This window comes from Podarcis cretensis, assembly GCF_951804945.1.
Source record: "Podarcis cretensis genome assembly, chromosome: 6".
Classification (NCBI taxonomy): Eukaryota; Metazoa; Chordata; class Lepidosauria; order Squamata; family Lacertidae; genus Podarcis; species Podarcis cretensis.
The window spans coordinates 90,885,594-90,897,254 of NC_137175.1; the positions used below are offsets into that span (position 1 = coordinate 90,885,594).

Consider the following 11,661-nt stretch of genomic DNA (forward strand, 5'->3'; position numbering starts at 1 on the left):
TCCAACTCAGGGAATATGGGCATTCATCATTTCACCTTCATCGTTCCCAATGCTAGATAATGGCAGAAGGGGGGTGGGGAATAATGAGAGGTCAGTGCAGTTGTCCAGCTCTAAAAGCACAGTCTTACTGCTACCCCATGGGTCGAAAGGCCAGCTGGCTAGCCCCTAACTGGATCGTCTCCTTCCAGCCGTCACGCTGCGAAGATCCTCCGACCTCTGGTGCGACATTAATCAGTGACCCAAGTCTGCTGACATGGGCACACTTTATTTAGCAGAGCAAAACTGCGCAATGAAAGAGGCTTGAGGCACATGAAGACATACTAAACAAACTCCGGAATTATTAAACATAAATCAAGACAAAGAAACATGTTGTCTCTCTTTGCTGTCCTTCTGAGAGAGACAGAGAAGCAAAAGCAACACAACAGAAGTTCCGCTTATGCCAGCAAACAGTGCTGGAATGTAAACAGAGATGTGACATGCAATAGTTCCATGTCTGAACCAAAAGGTGGAATGGAATCTCGAACAGGAATCTGGCCACCTCTGGCACAACTGAACAGCCTGCTTGCAAACACCAACACTTTGGGCTCTTTCAGACTTAAAGCAGCGGGAGAGGGAATAGGGTAAAGGTAAGGTAAAGGACCCCTGGACGGTTAAGTCCAGTCAAATGAGACTATGGGGTTGCTGTGCTCATCTCGCTTTCGGGCCGAGGAAGCCAACGTTTGTCCGCAGACAGCTTTCTGGGTCATGTGGCCAGCAGGATGAAACCGCTTCTGGTGCAATGGGACACCGTGATGGAAACCAGAGTGCACGGAAACACCATTCACCTTCCCGCCGCAGTGGTACCTATTTATCTACTTGCGCTAGCGTGCTTTTGAACTGGTAGGTTGGCAGGAGCTGGGACAAAGCAATGGGAGCTCACCCCGTCGCGGGGATTCGAACCGCCGACCTTCTGATCGGCAAGCCCAAAAGGCTCAGTGGTTGAGACCACAGCACATTGCTAAAGCACCAACAAAGGTTATCAGAAGGATGCAGAAAGATTACTCAAACATTTCTGGGAAAATCCACCATTTGGAAACATCGATATCAGAGGAACTTTGTATATCAAGCAATGGAAATATTGAATGCTAAATATGTCAGCAAGGCTAATGTGTGTTACTGTGGAGAGGCGGAAGAACTGAACCTGCCAAAACAACTGAACCTTCCAAAGAAATTCAAGGGCAAGCAGTGCAAATTCAGAAGATGGCCTAAAATGCCAGCACCTTGGAACTGCCCATCTTAAGAGTTGCAATACCCTTTTAAGGCCATTTACACATTGCATTTTTCAGTACAGCTCAGCATCCCCATGCTTTGCACTTGACATCATGAATCCTGAGCATTAACACATATACACAGAGAAGAGCAACATCTCTGATGTTCCTGTAATGGTGTCCGTCAACCACACACTCACGTCACAAATCACCCGGAGAACATCCAGATCTGGTCGTGTTTTTCACCCACCACTGTCCTGTTCACTTCATTCTAGCAATGGGAAGCAATATCTTAACTGATGGCTACAATCCTCAAATAAGGCCGGCTGATGGGACAACCATCTCCCCAGCTGACAAGAAGATTCAGCATTTCATTGATCTTGATTCTACAGCAGGGCTTCTGTCCCCAGTCCCTCTGTCCCCATTTCACTCATGAAATTGGCAGGAAATAACTGCATGCCAGAATATCAGCCCAAAATTCATCACACGGCTTGAGCCATGAAAACCTTGCCAAATTGCAGTGCAAAACTCCCGTTATTTTCCAGGTTAACAATACTGCAAACTGATTTTTCCTCCCCGGAAGCTGTTTAACATGGAAATGAGTGCTAAACTCCCACTAGATTTCTAGAAGTGGCTTTTATGTCACGGGAAAGATGGCATGAAACGTATTCAAAAAATCAGGTAAGGAAACATCAGAAAAGTGAATGCAGTCTAGTCAGAAGGGAGTCCCATTAAAATTCCAAGCTTGGGAAACGATGCGACGAGATGTGTGGAACTAAATTCTGCTTGCCCTAAGGAAGGTGAGAGGCACCGACTGAAGTAAACATATGAAATACTGCTGCAAGGGAGACATTACATTATGGAGAGTTGGGGAAAGTCAAAACCATTTTGTTGTTCCAGTGAAGTTAATTCCTTAACAATAATCAACATGTGAAAATTTGCCCAACTCTTATTTTATTGATTCATTCATTTATTTTATTTCACCTTTTATCCAAGGCTCACAGGGCAGTTTACAATATAAAAACACAAAATTGCATAACATAGTAACAAACAAAAATAATAACACCCTCCACAGTATTTAACTCTAACTAAATATCCATCATAAACAAACAAACAAAACCCAAGTCTGCCTGCTCCAACATATCTGTGTGATTCATTTGTGCTCAATAAATAGCTAAGTTCTTGCCTGGTTACCTAGGCAATTCTTATTTGTCCTAAGCAACCAGGAAAGCAACTATTTGCAAGCCTACTAGGGCTTTAAAGTTCATCATAACCCATGTTGCCAGCTTACGGAAATAAAAATTAAAAAACGAAGACAAGGCCCCGTGTAGCCAGAAGTGACGGGGTCACAAGTGCAAATTCATGATGATAGCAGAGAGCAATAATGACATACTACAATGTTTTAATGACATGTTTGTTACTTGCTTTGATGCACATGTAAAATGAATAAATTAATAAAACAGCGACAACATTCAGAACTAGTCAGGGTTGGGCGATGTCAGAACCCTGCCTCACAACTACACAAAGAATGAACAGGGATTGGTGAACAGGTGGAAATGTGCCTAACCTGATGTTGTTGTTTTTTTTAAAAAAGAAGAAAATAATCACTGCATGCAATTTAAGAGGGGGAGAGATGATTATGGGAGACAAACAGGAGTCTAATGATTAGAGGGCAATAGAATACCTGTCCAAATGCATAATAAGGCATCGTTCATGAATATTACTTACTTTTATCCAACACGGAAATGTAGGACTAAGTTGGATAATAGGATGGAACATACATAAGCATGAAGGGACATCCGCGTACCAATTGCTGGTGTGGACTTTTTTGTGATTCTGTGTCGGTGCAGGTTACAAAACTCCCAGAGTCTGTTTGCTGTAATAGGTAAAGGTAAAGGGACCCCTGACCATTAGGTCCAGTCGTGACCGACTCTGGGGTTGCAGCGCTCATCTCGCTTTATTGGCCGAGGGAGTCGGCATACAGCTTCCGGGTCATGTGGACAGCATGACTAAGCCACTTCTGGCGAACCAGAGCAGCGCACTGAAACACTGTTTACCTTCCTGCCAGAGCGGTACCTATTTATCTACTTGCACTGGTGTGCTTTCAAACTGCTAGGTTGGCAGGAACAGGGACCGAGCAATGGGAGCTCACCCCGTCACGGGGATTCGAACTACCAACCTTCTGATCGGCAAGTCCTAGGCTCTGTGGTTTAACCCACAGCGCCAGCCGCGTCCCTGTTGTTTGCTGCAATATGTCCGCCTAATTTGATTTATTGATTTATTTAATGCATGCTGCTTTGCAAAACCAAGTGTTTTTCCAAAGCAGATCACAATATTCCCTCCCTGGATGCTCGAATTTCCTCTTACTTGCCCATTTTGTTCCGCTCCTACACTTGCTCACATGGGTAAGTTGACTCCGTACTGAGCCCCACACCAGATGGTCTGCTGCTATATTCATGAGTCCAACCTATTCCCACACTCCCCTCCCTGGCACTGCTAAGATGCAATCCCTGCTTCTGTCTTCCGTTCCTTCCTGCCCTTGCTTGCCTTATGATAAGGCAGAATTCAGCAGCCAGGTTGCTCACTGGAGCAAGACGGTTTGAACATATTACACCGATCGTGGTCCAACTGCACTGGCTACCAATTAGTTTCCGGGCCCAATTCAAAGTGCTGGTTTTGACCTATAAAACCTTCAGGTCTGCAACACCTCAAGGACCACCTCTTTCCATATGAACCTATCCGACCCCAAGATCTTCTGAGGCCCTCCTTCCTGTGCCTCCTCCTTGAGAGGTTCGGAGGGTGGCAACACGAGAACGGGGCCTTCTCTGCAGTGGCTCCCTGTCTGCGGAATCCTCTCCCCAGGGAAGTTCGCCTGGCGCCTTCATTAGACACCTTTAGGCGCCAGCCAAACACATTCCTTTTTAATCAGGACTTTGGTTGACCTGACTGACATCCTATGCCCTTTTAAAATGTGTTTTTTTGGGGGGAGCTATTGGATGGTTGTTTTTATTATGTATTTTGTGGCTTTATATCTTGATTTTATTCTGCGAACCGCCCTGAGACTCCCAGGTATAGGGCGGTAAGTAAATTCAATAAATAATGATAATAATAAGGCCAGTGCTGCATGCTTTAGAGGCGGAATGAGCAACAGGTTGTTGTCATCGTTTTTGTTGTCATTTTGGTTGTTGCCATTGTTTTAAGCAATTGGCGATCAACATAACGCAGTCAGGGTACATTATGAGGCCGTGCCAAAGTATGTGGCAGAGAGAAAGCTTTCTGGCTGAGGTGAAGGATGAAGCAGAACAGGGGTTGCTGGGGGGGGGGGAACGACGACACATTTTAAAAATGCAATTTCAACAGCACTATGTCACCCAATCGTCTTCCAAAGCAACTACTGTATTCCGAACTTAAAAATGGAAAGCGTAATGCTGGTGGTCAACAAAAGAGGTTTAAAGACTCTCTCAAGGCAAATCTAAAAAAATGTAGTATAAACACTGACAACTGGGAAACACTGCCCTGTGAGCGCTCCAATTGGAGAAGAGCCTTTACCAAAGGTGTCATGGGCTTTGAAGACACTCGAACTCAGAACGCAAGGGAGAAACATGCTAAGAGGAAGGCACGCTTGGCAAATCCACACTGTGATCAACTCCCGCCCGGAAACCAATGTCCCCACTGTGGAAGGACGTGTGGATCCAGAATTAGCCTCCACAGTCACTTATGGACTCATTGTTAAAACCGTGTTTATGGAAAACAATCTTACTTGGCTACGAGTGATCGCCAAAGAGGAAGAAGATGTCACCCCTCTCTCCCTCGGCTCCGGTGGCACCCCACATTCCCCCCCCCCGCACCATCTTTCTCCCCCCAAAATCACACCCACCCACCCTTTCTCTCCATCGCTCTGACTGACCGAGGACTGGAAAGTAAAGCGAGTTTCAACTTCGTCCTTCAACTCTATGCACTTTTAAAAGGGGAGGGGAGAAGCAAAAGGCCCCCCCCCGCCCCTCGCGATGAAGGGGGCAGCGCCTGCGGGTGCCATGGCAGGGACCCCAGCACAAAGGTGGCACCAGCAACCCGAGATGCCCAGCCGCCTTTGCCCAAGGCCTCCCCTCCTGATTCCGAGCAAGCCAAGAGCGGAGAGGGCAGGTGGGTAAGCGCTGCCCAGTTTCTCTCCAGGCAGGGAGGGGAAGAAGAGGGCACACCTGCCTGCTTGGCAAACAAGAGACAAAGAGCACCTGCTCCCGAGCGAAGCCAGGTGCCACCCTGGGACTCCGAGAACCCAGCAGGCTATTGCTATTAATAACTGTATTATAAATTGGTATATTTGAGGTTATTATTGGAGATCCCAGCAATGGGCACCAGGAAGGGGCGCCCAGGAAAGCCAGCTCGCTCGATGCCCACTCCCTGGGCAGACCTCGTGCCCTTTGCGCGGGGCACAAGCAGACTCGGAGCCACCTCCTCACCTTGGCACGGGCGAGCCTTGCGAGACAGCAGGACCCCCCGTCCAAAGCGCTCTTTCCTTCGACTCGAACCGGGCTGGCCCCTACCCTCCCTCCTCCCCCGTCGAGGCTGGCATCCAGATGCGGAGCAAGGGTGCTCTGGAGCACGTGCAGAGCGCACAACTTCATCCCGAGGGACAGATGAGGCCAATTGCCCTCCCCACCAAGCCCTGCTGGGAGAAGCGCTCCCGAGCGCGCGCCTCGGAAAGGAGAGGCTTTCTGTACGCGCCCGGGAGCCCCCTCGACCTCTCGCCCCGTCCGCCGGTCGCCTACCTTGGCCTCGAAGGCGATGCCGTGCTGGAAGGCGTCGTCGTTGTGCAGCGGGACGCGCAGGTCGTGCCGGTCGTCCACCAGGCTGTAGCGGGTCTTGGCCGACGGGGAGGCCCCGACGGGCATCGCGGGGAGGAGGGCGGCGGCAAGGCGCAGGCGGGCGATCGCGCTGTCCTGGCGCTCCCTCGCTCCGGCGGCGGCCCCTCGGCCTCAACCCGGGGAGGCGGGCCCCGGGACGGCACCGCCCCGAGGAAGCTCCGGTCGGGAGAGCGCACGCCCGGGAAGGAGGAGCCGCGCGGCCGGGCGAAGCTGCGCCCGCCCCGTCCGCCAGCGGCGGTGCGCCGTCCTGGCCAAGGAGACCCGTCGGACGCGCTTCCTCTCCGTCCGGACCACCCTCTCTCCCTCCCGGGGGTGGGAAAAGCGATCGGACCCCCAAGGCGGCATCCGTGGAGCAGGATAAGCCGTCGAGTGGGCGGCTCCGGCGCAAAGGGAGAAGCCGGGCGGTACCTGGGAGGGGGGGGGGCGGGCTCCGGCTTGAAACTGGACTGGGAATTCTAGCCTAAATTATATAGAAATGTATTCATTTCTGCGACTGCAGCGGCAAGAATGCTACTTGCCCGAAAATGGGAAGAAGCAAAGGGAGAACGGATAATAAAAAAATTACTTATGGAATATGCAGAGATGGCGAAAGTTACCGGAAGAATAAGAAATCAAGATGAACTTTTTATAAAAAGAAGGGAAATGGTTCCTTGAATAAGTTGCAAACAGATAAAAACATTGGCAGGATTATTGTAATAACCTGCAGAGTAGAAAATTAATTGACGGAACCGCAGAAAGAGGGGGAAGGAAGTCCAACTTGGAAATGTTAAATTGATTGTAAAGCTAATGGGATATATGAACTTGAAAAGTATAAATAAAAACTTGTTTTAAAAGTGGGGGGGGGACTGGGCTGGGAAGAAGAAGGTGGCAAGGGGGCCCTGGAGCCCCTTCCTGGGGCAGGTGATCGAGGGCACAGCATGGGCGGGTTGTTGTTGTTTAGTCGTTTAGTCGTGTCTGACTCTTCGTGACCCCATGGACCAGAGAACGCCAGGCACTCCTGTCCTCCACTGCCCCCCGCAGCTTGGTCAGACTCATGCTGGTAACCTCGAAAACACTATCCAACCATCTCGTCCTCTGTCGCCCCCTTCTCCTTGTGCCCTCCATCTTTCCCAACATCAGGGTCTTCTCCAGGGAGTCTTCTCTTCTCATGAGGTGGCCAAAGTACTGGAGCCTCAGCTTCACAATCTGTCCTTCCAGTGAGCACTCAGGGCTGATTTCCTTCAGAATGGAGAGGTTTGATCTTCTTGCAGTCCATGGGACTCTCAAGAGTCTCCTCCAGCACCATAATTCAAAAGCATCAATTCTTCGGCGATCAGCCTTCTTTATGGTCCAGCTCTCACTTCCATACATCACTACTGGGAAAACCATAGCTTTAACTATACGGACCTTTGTTGGCAAGGTGATGTCTCTACTTCTCAAGATGCTGTCTAGGCCTGTCATTGCCCTTCTCCCAAGAAGCAGGCGTCTTTTAATTTCGTGGCTGCTGTCACCATCTGCAGTGATCATGGAGCCCAAGAAAGTAAAATCTCTCACTGCTTCCATTTCTTCCCCTTCTATTTGCCAGGAGGTGATGGGACCAGTAGCCATGATCTTCGTTTTTTTGATGTTGAGCTTCAGACCATATTTTGCACTCTCCTCTTTCACCCTCAATAAAAGGTTCTTTAATTCCTCCTCACTTTCTGCCATCAAGGTTGTGTCATCTGCATATCTGAGGTTGTTGATATTTCTTCCGGCAATCTTAATTCCGGCTAGGGATTCATCCAGCCCAGCCTTTCGCATGATGAATTCTGCATATAAGTTAAATAAGCAGGGAGACAAAATGCAGCCTTGTCGTACTCCTTTCCCAATTTTGAACCAGTCAGTTGTTCCATATCCAGTTCTAACTGTAGCTTCTTGTCCCACATAGAGATTTCTCAGGAGACAGATGAGGTGATCAGGCACTCCCATTTCTTTAAGAACTTGCCATAGTTTGCCATGGTCGACACAGTCAAAGGCTTTTGCATAGTCAATGAAGCAGAAGTAAATGTCTTTCTGGAACTCTCTAGCTTTCTCCATAATCCAGCGCATGTTTGCAATTTGGTCTCTGGTTCCTCTGCCTCTTCTAAATCCAGCTTGCACTTCTGGGAGTTCTCGGTCCACATACTGCTTGAGCCTTCCTTGTAGAATTTTAAGCATAACCTTGCTAGCGTGAGAAATTAGTGCAATTGTGCGATAGTTGGAGCATTCTTTGGCACTGCCCTTCTTTGGGATTGGGATGTAGACTGATCTTCTCCAATCTTCTGGCCACTGCTGAGTTTTCCAAACTTGCTGGCATATTGAGTGTAGCACCTTAACAGCATCATCTTTTAAAATTTTAAATAGTTCAGCTGGAATACCATCACTTCCACTGGCCTTGTTATTTGCAGTGCTTTCTAAGGCCCATTTGACTTCACTCTCCAGGATGTCTGGCTCAAGGTCAGCAACCACACTACCTGGGGTATATGCGACATCCGTTTCTTTCTGGTATAATTCCTCTGTGTATTCTTGCCACCTCTTCTTGATGTCTTCTGCTTCTGTTAGGTCCTTTCCACTTTTGTCCTTTATTATGGAAATCTTTGTACGAAATGTTCCTTTCATATCTCCAATTTTCTTGAACAGATCTCTGGTTCTTCCCATTCTATTGCTTTCCTCTATTTCTTTGCATTGCATATTTAAGAAGGTCTTCTTGTCTCTCCTTGCTATTCTTTGGAAATCTGCATTCAATTTCCTGTATGTTTCACGATCTCCCTTGCATTTTGCTTGCCTTCTCTCCCCCGCTATTTGTAAGGCCTCATTGGACAGCCACTTTGCTTTCTTGCATTTCCTTTTCATTGGGATGGTTTTCGTTGCTGCCTCCTGTATAATGTTACGAGCCTCCATCCATAGTTCTTCAGGCACTCTGTCCACCAAATCTAAATCCTTAAACCTGTTCCTCACTTCCACTGTGTATTCATAAGGGATTTGACTTAGATTGTATCTTACCGACCCAGTGGTTTTTCCTACTTTCTTCAGTTTAAGCTTGAATTTTGCTATAAGAAGCTGATGATCTGAGCCACAGTCAGCTCCAGGTCTTGTTTTTGCTGACTGTATAGAGCTTCTCCATCTTTGGCTGCAGAGAATATAATCAATCTGATTTCGATGCTGCCCATCTGGTGATGTCCATGTGTAGAGTCGTCTCTTGTGTTGTTGGAAAAGCGTGTTTGTGATGACCAGCTTGTTCTCTTGACAGAACTCTATTAGCCTTTGCCCTGCTTCGTTTTGATCTCCAAGGCCAAACTTGCCAGTTGTTCCTTTTATCTCTTGACTCCCTACTTTAGCATTCCAATCCCCTATAATGAGAAGAACATCCTTCTTTGGTGTCACTTCTATAAGCTGTTGTAAGTCTTCATAGAATTGGTCAATTTCAGTTTCTTCAGCACCAGTAGTTGGTGCATAAACTTGGATTACTGTGATGTTAAAAGGTCTGCCTTGGATTCGTATCGAGATCATTCTATCATTTTTGAGATTGCATCCCAGTACAGCTTTTGCCACTCTTTTGTTGACTATGAGGGCCACTCCATTTCTTTTACGGGTTTCTTGCCCACAGTAGTAGATATGATGGTCATCCGAACTGAATTCACCCATTCCCGTCCATTTTAGTTCACTGATGCCCAGGATGTCAATATTTATTCTTGCTATCTCATTTTTGACCACCTCCAACTTACCCATGTTCATGGTTCTTACATTCCAGGTTCCTATGCAATATTTTTCTTTACAGCATTGGACTTTCCTTTCGCTTCCAGGCATATCCGCAACTGAGCGTCCTTTCGGCTTTGGCCCAGCCGCTTCATCAGCTCTGGATCTACTTGTACTTGCCCTCCGCTCTTCCCCAGTAGCATGTTGGACGCCTTCTGACCTGAGGGGCTCATCTTCCAGCGTCATAACTTTTATATGCCTGTTGTCTTTGTCCATGGAGTTTTCTTGGCAGGGATACTGGAGTGGCTTGCCAGTTCCTCCTCCAGGTGGATCACGTTTGGTCAAAACTCTCCACTATGACCTGTTCATCTTGGGTGCCCTGCTCGGCATAGTTCATAGCTTCTCTGAGTTCTTCAAGCCCCTTCGCCACGGCAAGGCATGAAGGGGGCATGGGCGGCTACCCCTCCTCAAAAGGTGCTGGCTGGGTTTTGTTTTTTTTTTTTTTGAGCCCACCACTCTGCGTGGATTGGGCCCTCTGGCCCCTTTGCAGAAGAGGACACAATTTGCATAAATCTACATACAGTATGCTTCGTGTCAAATTAAAAGTGATGTCCTCTTTTTTGGCAGGTGGAGTGGATTGCCGCAAACTATACACTATAAAATGTCAGAGAGGAAAAACAAGTGAGGCTTTCCCCCATAATCCCTCATCTCTGGTCCAATAGCACCCACACAGCTGTAGTTGCATATATAAATATTCTTTTCTGCTCCTTTGGAATTTCGGCACCGAGAATTCCTAAAAGGAATGCTTTAGGGGTTTTTGTTAAGCAAAGGTTAACAATTTTAAACTTTTCCCCCCAACTCATTATATATAATTTCCCAAAATTCTTTTACTACCTTACATTTCCACCACATATGATAAAAGGTGCCTTCTTTTCCCTTACATTTCCAGTGTACATTTGACCCCGTTTTATACATTTTTGTATACATTTTTGCTAACTGACTAGCAAAAGTTAAATACAAACAGTCAGTGCTTTCCCCCCCCTAAAAAAAATGTTTAGGGGTACTCTCTTTTCCTACTCCTATTGAAATACTGCCCCTCAAGGAGGCCAGACTTAGATTCACAAAATGTCTAGGGGTATGCGTACCCCTGCGTACGCCCCAGAAGAAAAACACTGCTAACGGCACATCATTTTCATGTAATTTTCTTTCAACGTATAACATGCTGTGAATTTTAAACCGCATTTCAGTTGGATATGTGACTGTAAAGTTTTAAGCTGAAAAACGAAATAAATCCATTTATTATTTTATTGCAAAGGTGGGTGGTTGTGCTGGGTGTGTGACCTGGCTCCTGGTGCCTTCTGCGGGCAAAGATCACGACACAGCGGTTGTCCGTTCCCACTATAATCTCTGCCAGCAGGATTTCTTTTCTGCACTCCCAGTTCTGCCCTGATTCATTAATCGATGTACGCAACTACTGCATTGCACTTCAAAGCTGCCATTCTTGCCTTTTGGGATAGCAAAGCATGCCACACAATGATCCCAACACTTTATTATGGGGCTTGAAGGATTATTATGCCACATTAGCAAGATGCTCTACCCAACAATGAGGATTCTAGAAGGAATATAGAGGTGTAAAGGTAAAGGGACCCCTGACCGTTTAGGTCCAGTCGTGACTGACTCTGGGGTTGTGGCGCTCATCTCGCTTTATTGGCCAAGGGAACCGACGTACAGCTTCCGGGTCATGTGGCCAGCATGACTAAGCCACTTCTGGCAAACCAGAGCAGCGCACAGAAACACCTTTTACCTTCCCGCCGGAGCAGTACCTATTTATCTACTTGTACTTTGATGTGCTTTCG

General features: G+C 47.4%; 1 protein-coding gene across 2 annotated transcripts in view; it reads right to left on the reverse strand.

Moving 5' to 3' along the window:
- LOC307218680 (carboxyl-terminal PDZ ligand of neuronal nitric oxide synthase protein-like) overlaps positions 1–6,204 on the reverse strand; it is a 70,082-nt gene extending 63,878 nt beyond the window's left edge. For both annotated transcript variants that reach the window (XR_013840027.1, XM_079981380.1), the window contains exon 1: positions 6,017–6,204. Coding sequence is in view for 1 of the 2 variants with exons in the window: in XM_079981380.1 (XP_079837506.1) it covers positions 6,017–6,139 (123 nt within the window). In the remaining variant the exon portion in view is untranslated. The remainder of the gene's footprint in view (positions 1–6,016) is intronic.
- Positions 6,205–11,661: the final 5,457 nt, after the last annotated feature.